The sequence below is a fragment of the Vigna angularis genome, chromosome 10 (genome assembly GCF_016808095.1).
Source record: "Vigna angularis cultivar LongXiaoDou No.4 chromosome 10, ASM1680809v1, whole genome shotgun sequence".
Classification (NCBI taxonomy): domain Eukaryota; kingdom Viridiplantae; phylum Streptophyta; class Magnoliopsida; order Fabales; family Fabaceae; genus Vigna; species Vigna angularis.
This window is the reverse complement of record NC_068979.1, coordinates 8,970,572-8,988,786: the sequence shown is the minus strand read 5'-3', so window position 1 is coordinate 8,988,786 and position 18,215 is coordinate 8,970,572. Positions and strand designations below refer to the sequence as shown.

The 18,215-nt window shown below is 34.0% G+C and overlaps 1 protein-coding gene across 2 annotated transcripts; it reads right to left on the bottom strand.

Annotated features, from left to right (window-relative positions):
* Positions 1 to 425: 425 nt before the first annotated feature.
* Positions 426 to 6,495, bottom strand: LOC108335862 (uncharacterized). Of its 2 annotated transcripts, none has more exons than XM_017572047.2 (6): positions 6,221 to 6,495; positions 5,252 to 5,417; positions 4,741 to 4,817; positions 2,704 to 4,428; positions 2,423 to 2,591; positions 426 to 1,356 (listed from the first exon to the last, which is right to left on the bottom strand). In XM_017572047.2, the coding sequence occupies exons 2-6, from the start codon at positions 5,331 to 5,333 to the stop codon at positions 713 to 715; spliced, it is 2,697 nt and encodes an 898-aa protein (XP_017427536.1). In that variant the 5' UTR covers positions 5,334 to 5,417; positions 6,221 to 6,495; the 3' UTR covers positions 426 to 712. The 2 variants fall into 2 exon arrangements, with proteins under 2 accessions (XP_017427536.1, XP_017427537.1); XM_017572048.2 differs by lacking the exon at positions 6,221 to 6,495 and adding an exon at positions 5,773 to 6,197.
* Positions 6,496 to 18,215: the final 11,720 nt, after the last annotated feature.

The window sequence follows — 18,215 nt, the reverse complement described above, 5'->3', positions numbered from 1 at the left end:
CAACTGCAACAAGAAATTACCCCTCTTCTCATTTTTCAGTTTTGGGTCTTGCATAGATAAAATCTAAAAAAAGAAGATAGTTTGACATTTATGGCACATGCATTAGAACATGAAATCATCCGCAAATTATGGAAAACTTTTGTTGATTATGCAGCATATCCACTCTATGGATTTTCACATATAGAATGTCTGCCAGAAGGACAAAGAAAGTGGCATGTTAAACATTTTCAAGCCTGAACATCCAGATAAGTCTGTTTCAATGTAGCACGTTATAGCACACAAATTTATCAAGTTTTTAGTAATAATGTCAAAGAGCTGTTACCATGTTGTATCAAAACTGAATCACGTTTGACTTTCATTCATGATACATGGCAGAGGCAGATGCCTTTCACATAATTCATTATTGGTATTTGACTCAAGAATAATAACTTCTAACATATTTCCCAAGTTAAAAAAGATATATCATAACTACAACCATCAATCAGTTTTCTACTTAACAAAAAATAAACCTAGAAACTCATGCCACTCTTGTACAGTATGTATTACCGCAACTCAATGCCCTCTGTATAACAAGCACTCACACCAACTACTATATATATACACACATCAATATCAATTAAGTGGTTATCTTCCAATTTCAGTAATCATGTATAAACCTTGCTCCATGTGCAGGATTCTTTATTGTCACAATGATAATGTAAAATGCTACTTCTCACTTCATCTTAGAACATATATCCTTTGTGAGTTCTTCAACCAGATCATCAGTTATTAGACATTCTATATCTCTTTCCAAAATATTGATCTCATCGGTTATTAATTCAGACCAGGGGATGGATCCTAGGTGTTGAGCCACCAAATCATCAAGTGAATAAGTAGATATGTCAGATGGAGGATATATAGAAACACGGATAATGTCCCACACTAAGTTCAATAGTTCCTTTCCAGAAGGTAGCAACATGGAAGAGTTACTTAGTTTTTTTCTGAATCTGGACAATGTCAATGGAGGTCCGAGAACAACTGAAAGTGCCTCATTTAACAGATCAAGCAAAACTTTGTGGCCTGGTTTATTCTTATTGTGATCCTTGATGCAGCTCTCATCATCTTTCTTGACCCATTTCCTGCGAGATTCTTCCACTTCTTCATAAACTGAGTTGCCAATAGGCTTTGCAAATGTGTCCCCTCTTAATAAAGACTTATCCCATGAACCAAAGTATAGTCCAGAAGCAACAAGTAGGTCTCTTATGTATGATTCCGCTGGATCCTCTAGTTGGTCCAAGTCAGACTCAGAGGCCTCATGTTTCATAGTGAAGTCCTCGGGACCATCTGATTCAAGTTGATTGAGTTGCCTCCTTAGTTCTGTCACATCATTAACAAGCAAAGAGATCTATTAGAAAGAACTTGATATCTAAGCAAAGGGGGAATGATATTCACCTAGCATTGAGAAAATAGGTATAAGGAAAAATCATACATTTTTCCTGGCACTAACGTTTCATACCGGGAACACTTTTCTCATCTCTTATACAGCAACACCAAAAACAAATCAAATCAAAGGTTGATCCCTCTGATATCTGAATCTGTCTATAATATTCACGACATTCAAATCAAATTCCATGACATTAACAAAGTCTTTTACTAAGCTAATTGTTGCCATACTGAAGCAAAGAAATTTCACTTCTTTTGTTGACCCCATCCCTGTAGTTATAACAACTAACCAACTTAAACAGTTAACACATACTCTTAGGAGATGGTGAGTTTATGAGAGAAGGAATAAAACATTAAATGCCTAACGGCCTTAACTGCCTTAGCAGTTAGGAGGAGCGGGGTTATTGGTTGTATAAATAGCAAATAAACAATTGTAGTTGTGTGATTGGTTTTGTTTTGTAGTTCTAACAGGGTTATCATCCTGAGGGGGGAGGTTAGGCTTTCTAGAGGGAGGTTATGCTCCCAAACCCAGTCCTCGTAAAGAGATTCTTTTACGGTGAATGATAGAAAAACACATTCTTCCATTACTATTTCTATCTTTTGAGTGTGTTCTTGTTAGGTTCCAAACCCAGGAACCTAACACATAGCCAGTTTATAAAAATTTTTGTTTTTATAAGATGTATCAAAAGGATCCATGTGGTGAATCAAATAAAAAGTTTGAAAAGAAACAAAAAAAAAAAGAGCCCAAGTTTTGACTGGTGGCAACAATAGAAGTTATATGGCCCTTAAAGCAACTTATACTAGGATGTAAAGCTGAGGTGATCATGTAAACCAAAACTCCGATCTTGCAACCTAGTTCACTAGTCATTTGAAAAAGAATAAAGGTTGTTGTTGATATAACTTCATATTGCACATGCAGTAAAACCATAGTAAAGTATCTTGTCATGAATCAAGTCTATGATATCATTTCTCATGCATGAAAGTTAGAATTATATCATACCATTCAAACCAGAGCTGATATCTCTGAAAACCTGTGGCACAGCTGTATCATCTCTTGAAGACACATCAGGAGTTGATATTGGACTTAAATATTCAGTCCGCCTCCAAAAGTCTTCATGAATGCTGCTGCATACAGATGCAGGACTCGGAGGTACCTCAGTGGAGTTTTCCTAAAGACCACGTAACAGAAAATCTGTGATTAGATAACTATATATGAAATATAATAAGAGAAAAACAAAGTTCATCACTGAGAATGGTAAGAAAAATATAAGGCAAACTTACATGGCGCTCACCGCAGTTCATGAGAACTGTTGGTCCACTTGTGACATCTCTCACCATGGGACCATACTCATTGGCACGTGATTCCACCGTTGATTGAACCCTTCTGCCAAAAAGCCTCCCTCTTAAAGCAATATTATATTTAAAATTGGAGACTCGTTCCTTAATATTAAATCTATCCTTTTTCCGTTTCTTGACATCAACGGACATAGTTTCAACAGCTTCAAGCTTCCTCCGAATCTGAGCACCAGTTAAAAGGTGGCGGTCCTCCAGAAGAAGCTTCCCAAATGATGTTCCTGATCGTGATACAGGAGCAGACAAGGATCTTACAAGATTCCTTGGAGACAACTCTCTGTGCAGAAATATATTTTCATCCAGTTCATGTCTGAAAGAACCTGTTTGTATTTCTACGTCCTCTTTGGAAATTTCCCAGTTACTTGCGTACTTCATAATATCCCCCCCTTGCTGTAGTCCATCTTTATGACTATCTAATGCAAGTGACCTTGATTTTCCCTCGGGAAAACCAGCACGTGCTTCACTTCTCACAACATTTCTTAGCCTATCTGACAAGAACTTCCGGGTATCTCTGCTGATAACTTCAGGGGAAGTTGCTCCATTGAATTGCATTTCACTCTTGAACGACCCTGTTGATTCAGAATGGAGTAAATTTGTGTCAGCATCTCTGGTAGCACTTTCTCTGACTTGCTTTACTATATGTCGAGCTATTAGTTTAGGATCAGATGGTTTTTCATTGTAAGGTGTTTCAATTCCACTCCCTCGAACCACAGAAATCTTTTTAACAATTTTCCCTTGCAGTTCACATTTCAAACGCTCTTTCACCTCTTCAAGAAAATCTTCTATACTATTTCTCCCTTGTATAGTTCCTGTTGAAATGGTCCAATTCTCTTCATGGTTGCTAATGCTCTCAGGACCAGGCTTCAAGATAACTATCCTGGTGGGAGAAGCAGACGTGTCTAATCTGTTGCAGGATTTCATCATTAAGGACTCCTCAAAGTCTCTACTTAATGTTCTGCTCCTAGGAGGAAAGGTTTTCCTTTGAGTAGCTGGGACTAACTCCATCATGTCACCACGATATTCTGAACCATAACTTTCAGGTGGTGGTGTTTTGAATGAATGGCTATCAAGATCTGCAGATTTCCCTGCTGCTGCTCTTTGTAAAACTAAATCACTATGAATCACCTTTTCTTTGTTCGAGTTTTCTTGAGCTAGCAACCGTTTAGGAACACTATCAATTTCAGCAACCTTCGAACACTCTTGAAACCTTGCTGCTTGATATGCTTCAAACTCTTTCTTGAATTTCTGTAGTTCCTCTTCCTGAGGATGATCCCGCCGCCTTGGTTCTCCAAAACTCTTGTTCCACCCATCATCGTTGTCATCAACATCCATGTCTTCGTATAATGACTCAAAATCCATCTGGCTCGAAGAATTAAAGTTAGAAGAACCCCAACTAACTGAACCCCTTCGACTCAATCCTTTCTCTGAAGACTTCTTCCCCACGTTTTCACTCATTCTCTTATCTGATGGGACAACATATTTAGTGTCTAATGGCATCGTATCTATCCCCATCAACCTTGCCACAAGGCTTGGCGCATTTTGCCTGGTGCTTGATTGTTTGGATAGCTCTTCATTGATCAGTTTTTTCATTGAACCCACGTTTGAATAACGATTATTCTCAGGCCTGCCCTCTTCTTCCACTTGATAATTGCACTGGAAATTCAAATAAGAGACTAAGTGAAGGAAGGATGAGAAAAGACAGAGAGAAATAGATGAAGTTAACTTTGCTGCTCTATAGATGGGAGTGGAAAATGCAACATTTTGAGTTTACCACCACGTATTAGATTAAAAAGTACGATGAAGAGTGGTATGACAAAATCAGAACTATGCTCCACATTATTCAATCAGTCAATTAAATGAAGGGAAAATCAATCAAATTCATGAAACCATTGAGGGGTCATTCTCAAAACTTAAATCGGAAAGGTCATTGTTAACAAGGACACAGAATAGAGATAGGGAATATACTGATAATTCTCCTTGTGGGCAGTAGTGCTGAGGGGTTTGTACTTGCAGATCTAGACTATTTCGAGGAGCTTCGAGGCCTACATGACACAACATAATAACACAATAAGCCACCAAATTCTAAAAAAAGGCAACTTTCAAGTATTCATGAATATCTCCAAATAACAAAGTAATCAGCATTTACAATTATATTTCATCTCAAAACCAATTTGCATTAATTGGAATTATCTAACGAATATATAACCTGCACATTGGGAATTGAGAAAGGCTACATGTTACTTTCCAACTGTTTCATCATATCAATAACATTTCTAATATTGTAAAAATAGAAATTTGACTGGCGAATTAGTTATTGGCAGTCCTCCACTTGCAAGAATGAATCATAAGAAACTAGTGCACAATCGATCTTCCTTATAGTGTGCCTTCCCTCAGTGGAATATGCCAGGGCATAAACCTAAGACGGTTATTCTTAGCATGAGTGAAGTTTTTCATAAATACAACGAACAACACCTACCACCATGATGTCTCTTCCGAGCAAGGACTTTCTTGGCCATCCTCCCCTGATTGAATTCAAAGAAGTGTAATAAGCCTCCCATACAAATAGAGTCTACCAAAAGACTCCCATGTCCTCAATTTCATCTTCCATATCTTACTTCATTAAACTCTTCGTAGTTTGCACCCTACAATGCCATATCTTCATCAGATACCAGTTTAAGGAAATTCAGCAATTATAGAACAACCATCGAAGATCATAGCATCTAAACATAAGTATAAGATTTCATTTAAAGCCAAAAAAGAAAAAAGATATATGAAATATGAACCAATCTATATATAGAAAAGAAAAGGCAGATGTATAGTAATGAGGACTCTGAAATGTGATAACAAGTCAACAATCCTGGTTAATATCAGAACATGTAAGCTTTCATGCCAATTCAGATAATATGAGCACACATATTCAACCACTGAACTTCTGCATTCAGAATGAAGGATCATTAATCGGCTATCTTTGGGCCTTTTAGATAGTAATAATTGTACCCTATGTAAGGAAAAATTAGCATGAAAAGTGGAAATCAATCAATGAAAGAAATTTAGTCTGGGTAAAGCATTCAGATTAATATCTTTCAGCGTTGTCCAAAACAATTAATTGTTTGAAGAATCGAGTGAAAAGGACAAGTCTGAAAAATGTGAAAACTGCTTTCATGCTGATCCAAAAGACAGATAAGCATTCGAGTCGTACAAGCATCCCCAATGACTCAAAACAGTTTTATCTCCAGAGCTCACTCATAAAAATTCAATCAGAGAAACTCAATTGCAGGTTCTGAGAAATTGCATGAACCCGACAAGTCCCACAAGGCCACAACTTTGGTCAATAAACATTGCTGAGCTAAATAAATTATTCACTGACTCAAATTCCCACAGTTTTTCTAAGCAACACAAACACATCAATGCACAGATGAGAAAACCACAGAACAAATCAATATACCAGTTAGTGGTTTGAAAACTCAGGACTAAGAACCTATGAAGAGGCAAAGCATAAAGTCTGAATCAACGAAAAGGAGAAGATGGGTGTGGTTGAAAAGCAAGAAAGTTTCAAATTTGGTGAAAAAAATGAAATGGGTAAGAAAGAAAAGGTAGAAAAAATGAAAATGGACGAATGGTGTGTAGTGAAGAAGACAGGTAGAGATTAAAAGTTTTATGAATTATAAGAAGAATGATGATGACAGAGGGAAAAGGCTGCGAGGTTCATTGCCGGAAATAAATAATAATAATAATAATAAATAGATGAGAAAAAAAAAACTGAGTTTCTCTCTCTGCAGTTTTTCTTTACTGTTACCTAATCATTTCATTTTCATGTACAAATTCTTTTATTTGTTCTTCATAGGAATCATGCTGCTACTCCACATAGCCCCATGGCTTTGTCTTTTTTATTTTATTTTTTGTTGGCTGAGATGAAGATACCTCCTTTTAAAATGTCAGACATACCCCATTAACACATCTAAAGGGAGACATATATTACCATCATTGTTTTCATTTTTAAAGCACCAATTATAGAATTTTAATATGACTAACCTATAAGATATTTGTAATTAGCATAAGAAAATAATAATAGTGAATTTTAACTAAATTGAATGAACAGAAAGGAGACAAGGATGCACAATGTTTTTCAACTTTTTACTATTACTTTCTGGAAATTCAGGTCTGGCAAGAAACAATTGTCAAAATTTCTCCATTAATAAGATTTGACATGTTGTTCTTGTGTCGGAAGAAAATTTTACTACATATATATGATTCAGAAACTCTCCCCCATACTATAGAGTATGGAGAGAAATACTAGCATACTAAAAATATTCACAAATTATCATTTGATTATAAAGTACGATGTGATAAAAATGTTATTTTTGGAAAAATCAATTTAAAATTTATGTCAAAAATAATTTAAAAATTGAAGTCTATTTCAGAAAGTATAATTATCGAATTTTTAAGAAACTTTGAAACTTTAAAAATAGATTCCTTTATTGAAAGAGAGGATGATTTGGGATATTTTAAGTTTTAAAAAGAAAGGTGTAAAAATGTTGTTGAAATAAATAATGAAAGAGTGTAAAGTAAGAGAATCTGCATCTCTGAGCTGTTGTGTTGCTTGTGTGCGTGTTGCTCTGCATTGCATTGCGTGCAGTCACTAATTCCACCAATTATTATTTTGTACCATCCAACTTCTGTAACAGTACTATCAATTTATGCCGTCAGAACATAATTATATTATTTATATTAATAGGTAAAAATTGTGATGGATAATTTCCTATATTGATATTTATTAATGTAAACAGTGGATAGTAGTATTTTGATATTTATTCATAAATATATCGAATTATATTATTTATATATATGAGTATTTATTATTAAAAAATTAAAATAAAAAATTAATTTATATTATATTAAATTAAATTAAATTTATATTTTATTGGATTAAATTTAATTAAAATTAAATTTTAGTTTATATTTAATTTAATTTATATTATATTTTATTATTTATATTTTATTTTAAAATTTATCAAATATTTTTTTAATATCTAAAATTTAAAAAAATCGACAGATATATTTTAAAAAGATATATAACGGATAGCGGATTAGATGTTTTTATTATGGTTCAATTATGATTTTATATAATTTATTACTAAATTGTAACAAATATCCATAAAATTTTAATCCGTTATTCAAACTTAACTATAATTATTTATTTTATTCAATTTTATTTATCTGTTATCGGTTTATCCAATCAAACCCTGTTCAAATTTATGTTGAATTTCTTTAAATCAGGTCAAATACAATTTTTTTTCACAAAAACCAGTTCTAAAATTGCTCTTGAAGAGTTATTTCTTTATAAATAGTTTACATTATATCCACATATAGATACATTATTCAAATTTAAACTTATTATGTAATCACATACTTTTCTTCCTTAATTAGACTTTAAACATAATTTAAATTTAAAATTATCTTAACTTTTGTTTTAATTTTATATATATTCTAGCAAAAATTTAAAAGATGTTTAAGTTAAAAACATTTAAATGAGAAGTTATATTTATAGGAAAAAAACAAAAAAGTGTTATGCAATTATAAGAAGTAGTGGGTTAGGTAAGATGAAATAAAATTAGAATTTCTTAGACTATCTCATAACCTAATTTTGAAGTTTAAATATATTAAACTTTTAATCCTAAGACCAAAATCATTATGCAGACAGACTAATAAATATATATTAATTAGGGAAAATAGTTAAAAGTTGAAATTAAGTTATTAATTAAGATTGATCTATTTATGCACTTTAAATTAATTATATCTATATTGAATATGAAATATTCAATACCTTATATAATGAACAACCCAAGTTAAACACCTGAAAAGACTTATACACTAACTAAGGAAGAATACCGTCATGCTATCTTATATAATTTTATTTATATTTTGTCCATTGAATCTTTTCAATTACTCTCTTTAAAAAATCTAAATCTAATGATGTACATTTCCTAAAATATGACATCATAAAAATTTAAAGACATAAAACATGACATTTGTTTTTTTATTTTAGGATTAAATATATTTTTTTCTTTTAATAAAAATTAAAATTAGTTTTCTAACTTTTATATTTAAAATTACATGTTATTTTAACTAAATTTTATTAAATTTATTTAAAATTTTAAATATATTTTTTTAATTAATATTAAAAAAATATCAACAATAAATCACTCAAATATATTATTAGATATATGTTAAAACTTCAAATAAACTTAATAAAATTTTGATTAGAAAAACCTAAATCTGTATATTCCTAAAATTAAAAAACTAAATTAAACTAAAATTAGAAAAAAGATTAATTTTAATTTTCATCTAAAATATGAATAAAAATATTTAATCTTTTACTTTATTATATTTTGTCATTATTTCTTAGGACAAACTTTATCGATAGTATTTTTATTTAATTTTAGAAAAGTGTACCTTAAAGGGATTAAGTTTTTTATTCTGGGAATCTGCATGGTCCATGTGCAAATGTAAGCCTTTTTGCAGGTTCCGTTTGGTTGAACTCTTTCTACAGTTCAACTTTTTGACTTTTCTTTTTACCTTTTCTTTTACTGAGAAGATGCCATGATTGAGTAAATAATAATGTTAATGCTGCCATACTTCACAATTCACACCATTCAATCTATAAATATTATCATTATTATCTTTATTATTATTGTTTTGAAAAGTTTTCTCATCATTTTTAATCGTACTTCGATCTTATTCACCACTGTTGCTTTAATAATGCAACAAATTTCCTTCAACTTACAATATTGCTAATTTAGAAATAATAATTTGCCACTGAGATACGTAAAAATAATGTTCCTTATTAAATTTATTCTTACTTTTTGCTAATTTCTGATTTCATTTTATTATTCATATATATATATATAATGAGATTTATGTAATTTTTTGTTCAGTTGATACATTCTAATAAATCTATCGAGTTTTAATAGACAAAACTACTTTCATATATTATAAGTTTTATTTTAATAGACAAAACTACTTTTATATATTATAAGTTTTAAGTTATAAGATTAAGAGTATTTTAAATAATTTTTATTTTTAAAACTAAAAAAAAACATCAAATCTTTACTCACCTTTTCCTCGTCTCTTTCAACTCTATCTCTTTCATCACTATCTTTTTCATCTCTCTCAATCTAACATTCTCTGTCATCCTACCATAACCTCAACTGAAAAAAATCAGAAACACTCACCTACCTTAACCCTAATCTATTTTCCTCACTTATTTAATTTGTTTATCTTTGATTTTCATTTTCTCTCTCAACCACACACATTAACCTGCCACACCACAATTTATTACTCTTACTTTATTCATTTATTTTTCACCTTGCTAAAATGTACCAACTGAAAAAAAAAACCTACAGTGTTAGTATATATATATATATAAAGGGTCGGTTGATGACCCACTACACTAAACTATGCCGGCATATTACTTAATATTTAATTTTACTATTTGAAATAATATATTTATATATTTCCACTACGTCTTTTTTCAATAACATTAATATTTAATAAAAATATATTTTTCAAGTTTTCAAAATATATATATATATATATATATATATATATATATATATATATATTCAAAAACACATTTAATTATCTTAATATTATTTAAGTATTTTTTTAATATTTTTATTAAATAATTAATAATTATAACTTAATTTATAATAGTTTTATACTTTTAAAACTTATGTATTTTTACTTCTTATCTAAATTAACATAATTATTTGTTATCGTATGGAAAATATTAAAAAAAATAATAACAAAAAGTATTGGGACTAGATCAAATTCATATGTAAAAATCTATAACAAATCTTCTTACAAAAGAGTTAAACAACATTAAACATAAAAAATATTATGTCTATTATGAAAATAATCAAGAACAGTGATATTATTTATAATGAATTTTATATTGTTAATCTTATCGAAGGAAGAAAACAACTAATCCACATAATATGTAAAAATATGAGAACACTTAAATCATTTATAATTATTTATGTATAATATTGTTATCCTTAAAGCAATAGTGTTTATCGGTTTCAAAGATTCTTCTTAAGAAAGAAACACATTATGTAATGGTATTATCTATTCTCTCTAAAAATATATGAGAATACTTAACCTATTTATAATGATTTTAGGTTATTATATTATTACATTTTTTGTATCCTTAAAAAGTATAATATAAAAATAACCCTTTAACTTTTTAATCTTAATTTTTAACTAAGAAATATCATCAAACAAGAAAAAGATGAATTAGAAGGAACTATAATGGTCAATCCTCTAAATCAAATTAGTACTAAATGGACCTGTCATGTTTAACACATTTTGTTGATCCTAAGTTTTTTTTTAGAAAGAAAACGAATTATAAATTATTATGATTCACGATAATGATGTCATAACCAAGAAAATGTTAGCTTGACGTGAACATTAATGATAAAAAAAAGTCAAATTTGAAGTAACTTTGTAAACCAAGTTACTCAACAGCTAATAACTACGTTATTTGTACACCTTGATTCATCTTCAAAACTACCCAAACTCAAGTTGATTTACATTATTAAATAAATCAACATATAAATAAATAAACAAATAGAAACATAAAAAAAGTCTTATGAAGAGTTGTTCTTGAATACATTATCTATAGTATTAGAGAAATAGTACACTTTTAAGGATGATTAATAAAAAAATTATACTTTTAAATTTATAAAAAGAAATAGATGATAAAGGATAAGATAAATATATAGAATAAGTATAAAAAAATGTTAAGTGTGAAGATATTATATTCCTAATATCAACAAATTAAGAAAGCTAATACTAGCTCTTTGTTCTGTTCCCGCCTTCTAACATTTGATTCAGAGATAGCTAAGACTAGTCCTTTGTTCTGCTTACATCATTAAGATGATCATTGCAACCCAAGAAATGAACAAGCACAAACACAGAGAAAATGGTAAGCTAGTTTATCCAAGAACACACATAAACATTATTTAATAATTAAACTATCAATCATCAAACAATATTCACACACATTTCATCATCTAACTCTATATTGACCATCTGAATTCATGTATTAATATGGAACTATAGAGAGTCTGATTTTGAGGTGGAACAACAACAATATTCTCATTAACAAATCACTACACTCCAAGGTTAATCCTTTCAAGCATTTATGGCCAAACAATTAACCAATAGACTAGGGACCTCCTGCTACTCTTCACCACATAACCATCATTCTCTTCCTGAGACTAGAGATTATTGAGATCGTCAATGTAAGCTCTAATTACTAATTTCCTATATCAATACATATACTTACACACATAACCATTTAAAGGACTTCTCCTTAAAATCCTTATAACCATCATTCATATGTCATCACATCTTTCAATCATAACAAATTAAACACAATGGAGAAAAACAATTAAAATAACCAAGGAAATATAGAGTTACTCGCCCAATAAGTAGTCTTCACTCGCCCAATGAGAGAAAAACCAGTGAGCTCTCACAACCCATCGAGCTGGCTCGTTCAACCCCTGTAACTATAACCCAAACACCCTACAAAACTCGCCCAATGAACCAATTCACTCGCCCAGTGAGAGCGAAACAAAGAATTCCATAGACCAGTTAGGGAAGCTCACCCAGTCCCTGAAACTCACTGCCCGAACCCTTATTTACTCACCCAACGAGCAGTTTGCTCCCTTAGTGCCTTTACATAATTCAATAGCACTTCAAATCTGCAAAATTAACACCACCAAACCTCACCTATCCTCTCCCATTCACTTCCACCAACTTCTAACACTTCTAAATGGTAATCAAAGCTACAACCATCCTGTCTATACATATATAATCCAATCTAAACCAGTATTGACATCTTCTACTATGGAATTTCTACTTAAAATCAACTCAATGTTTACTTTATGGATCAAAACTCAATTCTACTAATTCTTACTCTTGATCAAGCAACTTAGGGAGTCTAAACAAGTCTAAATTGACTCAAAAGCAAACCCCAAACTCTCAATTTTACCTAAAACCTTCTATTTCTAAAATTCACTACATAAAACCTCAAAATACACCAAAAATCCATGAAAAACACAACATATCATCTACTATACAAATCTAGACCATCTACATGTTCAATCATCATCGAAACCAGTGCCAAATGACACTACCATAGATCCCAAGTTCCCGTTTATTCCATTTTACCATTTCTTCCAAAAGTCAACTACCAACACCACCCCTTTTATCCAAAAATGATCCAAAATTCTACAAATGCAATTCCATTGAATAATCCAACCAAATATAACACCACCATGTTGAGATTGTTGATAGGGGGAGCACTGGTTTAACTGAACCTACAATCTCAGAGTTTCTGGTTTTTTATGATGACAACACATAATTAATAACACATGTGTTTATGTGTTACATGTTCTATTGCTTACATGTTATATGTTTTAATCATTGTGCAAATCTGTTTAAAGCATTGAGGACATGATTGTGTTGATACATTGCATTTCACTATGCTATATAATTGATTTTATTGGTGAATGCATGTCTGGTGTTTTATAGAAGGAAAACCACAAGAACTTTTGTTGAACTTATAATATGTGGCAAAACAACAGTTTTAAGTCGACTTCATTATGAAGTAAGTCGATTAAAACTCGTGGCTTTGCACAAACTTTTTCAAAGTATGCTGTGAGAATTTTTGAAGAGAAAGTTTTTCAAAACTTTGTTTAACTCTGTTGTATAGTCGATTACATGCAACCTGCATTCGACTAAGTCTGTTACAGTTTTGAAATTCTGTTAATGCTTGAATTAAATGTTACAACGGCTATATTTTTAAATATGTTGACCAAGCATTTATTGTGATTCGACTGCATTAATTGTACATTCAATTAACTGCATTTATTGTTGTTAATTGCTTTGACTGAAGTGTTGTATTCGACTGTATTAGTAGTTAAGTCGACTTGAGAGCGTCAGAATTGTGAAAAACTATAAATAGACGCAAAATTGAATTCTGTAAGAACTCTCTTCAATTCTAACATTTTCATATTCATTACAAATTAGTGTTATCTTACAGAACGTGGAAAAGCTCCAAGAATCAAAGAAGAAGATCGTGGTGATCATCTCTTGTGATTTCTTGAAGAGCAAGATTGTTGTGCTTTGAAAGAGCCGATCAAATCTGCACAGAGAGGTGTTTACTGAAAGATCATAGTTGACAATCTATTGAAGATTGGGTTGATTCCCTGTTGTGATTACAGGAAGAAGAGCGTGCGATGTTCTTGACTTTGAGGGGTTTCTCAAAGGGTGTAGATAGTAGAAGAGGGGATTCTTGCTGCTGGTCTTTTTGTTGTATGCCTATATTTTGATTAGAGGGTTAGAGAGGTGTTTTATATTTTTGACGTGGAGGTCTCTATAAAAGCCTTGTTGTAAAAACCTTGATCATTATAGTGCATTTGCTTCTTGTGGTGGGAGGACACTGGATGTAGGCTTGGCCGAACCAATATAGAAACTCAGGGTTTGATCTTTCTATCCCTACTCTGTTACATTCAATCGACTTTATTTTTCACGCATTCGATTATATTTCGCTGCACTACAAAGTCCTTTTCCTTACGTTTCAAGAAAGCTTTTAAAGACATCTACTTTGCGAAAAAGATTTAAAAAAAACATTGTTTTTGTGTTTCACCAATTCACCCCCTCTTGGTGTTGAAAACTAAGTCATTCTATTTTAACACACCATTTCACCAAAACATCATTAACACCAATTAAAGACATACTTATACAAGGTGTCGCAACCGGAATCGCGACGGGACGACGATCCAATAAAAAGAAGAATAAATATTTGAAAAATAAAGAGATTTTGGAGTCGCCACCATAGTTTATTCTGGAAAACTACGGAAAAACCATAAAATGATAAGGCATGGTCAAATTGAACCAGATTCTTGGTTCGGGAGTCGGTTACGTGTAGGGAAGGTATTAGCACCCTACAACGCCTGCCCTAAGGCAGTACCTTTAACTAAATGTGCGAATGTGGATGTGGTTTTCAAAGTGTTTAACTTTCCCTTAAAATAAAACTCGAAAGAAACAAACAATATTTTTTAGCTTTTTGGGCCCGACAAGGATTGACCTTGCTCCTACGTATTCTCATGTGAGAAATCAGGGTTACGTAGTTCTTTTAGAAACTGTTGAGAAATTTGTTTGAGAATTGTTTGAAAATTTGTTTGGAAAATGATTTGGATTTTTGGGAAAGTGAGCCTGACAAGGACTGGCCTTGCTCCTACGTATCTCCACTTTTGATGGAGAATCAAGGATCACGTAGTTCTGGCAAGGCGATATTGTTTGTTGTTTGAAAATGTTGATGTTTTTGGTTTTTGAAGACTTTTATATTTTTTGGTATTTTTGTTGTAATATTTATATTTTTTTTGCGTAATGAGTACTAGGCTGATGCGTACGATCGCACGAGCACTCACACGGCTTTCTCTTTTTATTGTTTTGCGTAATGAGTACTAGGCTGATGCGTACGATCGCACGAGCACTCACACGGCTTTCTCTTTTTATTGTTTTGCGTAATGAGTACTAGGCTGATGCGTACGACCGCACGAGCACTCACACAGCTTTCTCTTTTATTGTTTTGCGTAATGAGTACTAGGCTGATGCGTACGATCGCACGAGCACTCACACGGCTTTCTCTTTTTATTGTTTTGCGTAATGAGTACTAGGCTGATGCGTACGATCGCACGAGCACTCACACGGCTTTTTATTCATTTTATATTTGGGCAATGAGTACTAGGCTGATGCGTACGATCGCACGAGTACTCATACCGATTTATTACATTAAATGTTTTTTTTAACGTTTTATATATATTTTTTATTATTTACAATTTTATAATTTTTTATACAAAAACAAAATAAACAAGTTACTAAACATAAATAAAATAAAGGGGTGATGGTTATTGTACAAGGAGTCGAACGTTCGTTAGGGAAGACGAACGTTCATTAAAAAAAAGTTGGAGATCCGCTGAGGACGAACGTTCATTGGGAAGACGAGCGTTCATTGGAAAATTGTTGAGATCCGCTGAGGACGAACGTCCATTGGGAAGACGAGCGTTCATTGGAAAATTAGGGACGGACACTTGGGTGAGAGGTAGATGACGAACGCTCGTTTGGGCGAGCGTTCGTTGGGAAATTGGGCTGAATGATGAGCGCTCGTTGGGGACGAGCGTTCGTTGGGGACGAACGTTCGTTGGGATTTGACGAACGTACGCTGGAAAAGGAGTGAAATGACGAGCGCTCGTTGGGACGAGCGTTCGTTGGGCGATGAAGGACGGATGCTGAGAAATGAGGTGAATGACGAGCGCTCGTTGGGGACGAGCGTTCGTTGAGGACGAGCGTTCGTTTGGGGACGAACGTTCGTTGGGGAAAGATCACCAAATGGTTCGTCCAAGAGGGGACGAACGGACGCTGGGAAACTGGCTGAATGACGAGCGCTCGTTTAGGGACGAGCGTTCGTTGGGGTGACGAACGGACGCTGGGATACGAGCTGAATGATGAGCGCTCGTTGAGGACGAGCGTTCGTCGGGGTGATGGTCACCAAACGGTCTGTCCAAGAAGTGGCCGGACGGACGTTCGGTGAGGAGATAGATGACGAACGTTCGAAAAAAGGCTTAACGTGCGTTTATTTATGGACAGTGAGTGTGAATATGGGGGATGGGTATTTGGCCGTGAGGTGCTTTGGGAGGTTGATGATGACCAGTGAAAATGGGGAGAAGAATAGAGGTCCATGGCAACCAAAACGGCTGAGGATGTCGCAATGAAGATGGAGAAGAGCTTGGGGTGGTGGTCCGTGGTTTGAAGATGACGGTAGTTGGAGGTTGTGACAGGTGCAGTACTGGTTCTGTGATTTTTTCTTGTAGGTTCGGTGGTTCACAGTGGTCAGAGGTGAACGTTGAGGACGGAAAGGATAATGATGGTGGGTGCCGATGACGCAAAGGAATCAGAGGAAGAAGATGGTTTTCTGTGATGTGCGTGATAGAGGGAATTAGTTTTGGAGAGTGTGATGTGAGAGTGAATGGAATATCTGAAGAGTGGATGAAGGCATCAATGGCATTTTTGAACGATGATAGTTGTAGTGGATGATATATTATGGTTGAAGATGGGTGAATTCATGGGTGTTTGGACGACGGAGTGACGTGTCGAGGGGTGGCCAGTGAATGAAGTAGGAGAGGAGAAATGATGGGTCCTGTGTTGAGAGGTTAGGAATGAATGGGGTAAAATGGTTGGGATGGTTACAGATAAGAGGAGAGAAGGGTGGAGTCAGTGCAGTGGCTGGGAGTAGTGAGGCAAGGTGATAGTGCGGCGGTGACTTGGATGACAGTGGCGGCTGAAGAATGATGGCAGTGAGGTTGAAGATGGACGTTGGCCCTCATAGCCGTGGGTGCAGTAAGAACAGACATATACAAATATTCATAACACATCTATTTAACAACAATACATGCAAACTCAAACCATGCAAACTTAGCAACAACATGGCAGAGAGACAACGTTCAGAGGCAACGTAACCAACATATTCAAAGACAAGTAACCAAACTCAGTAGAACAAGGAGTGGGAAACATTACTAACCTCTTGAAGCTTGGTTCACTCTTTGCTAATCCCGTGTGTCCGATGTCTTCTCCTTCCTCGTGACTGGCCTTCCTTCTTCGATAAGGTGCCCCTCCCCAGCTTTTGGAGTGATGCCCCTTGTTCCTCCAGATCCTCTCCACCCTCTGAATATAGAGTGTTGTAGCGGTCTCTCAGATATTAGAAATGATGGTGATCTGGGTGAGGATGAAGATGCTGACCGCAGGGTAAGGGTGAAGATGGTGGTCGGGATATGGGCGCCGGAGATGGTTGTGGGGTAATAATGGGTACGGCCGAAAGGAGTTTTCGGGTGTTCCAGATGGTGTATGGATGGTGAAAAAGATATGGCCGGTCCTGTGATGTTTTTTTTTTTGGTCCCTATTCCCCGTATCAGGAGTTAGTGATGGGAATGAAAAAGAAAAGGGAGAAAATAATATTCCCACTGCGACCTCTTTTCAGAAGTGGAATCGCACCAGATATTCTCCCCATGTGCTGACCAAAATTCTGCATCCCATGAAGAATATGGCATCCTTTTGGTGCTTGCTTCCCACGTGAAGACTGCACCAAGCATGGGTTAGCTGTATGGTTCCTACGCGTTAGCTGTGTGCTTTCGCCATTGCTCTGTAGCGTATGGGTACTGAACTGGCATAATGGCTGCCACCACTTGGAGTGCATGCATCTAAAGATAGCGTGGGAAGCAACCAGGCTGCCATGGGGAGGTGGAAAGCACAATGCAAGTGGCTGCCGTGGAGGGAAACATGTGCCATCCAAAGACTGGAAAGCCATTGTCGGT

What these genes read in the sequence shown, in the direction of transcription:
- LOC108335862 (XM_017572047.2), bottom strand. Translation starts at nt 5,333, where the DNA reads ATGGGAGGCTTATTACACTTCTTTGAATTCAATCAGGGGAGGATGGCC. An exon ending in TCGGAAGAGACATCATGGTG is followed by an intron (nt 4,818 to 5,251) that starts GTAGGTGTTGTT and finishes TGTGTCATGTAG; the next exon opens with GCCTCGAAGCTCCTCGAAAT. An exon ending in TGAACTGCGGTGAGCGCCAT is followed by an intron (nt 2,592 to 2,703) that starts GTAAGTTTGCCT and finishes CGTGGTCTTTAG; the next exon opens with GAAAACTCCACTGAGGTACC.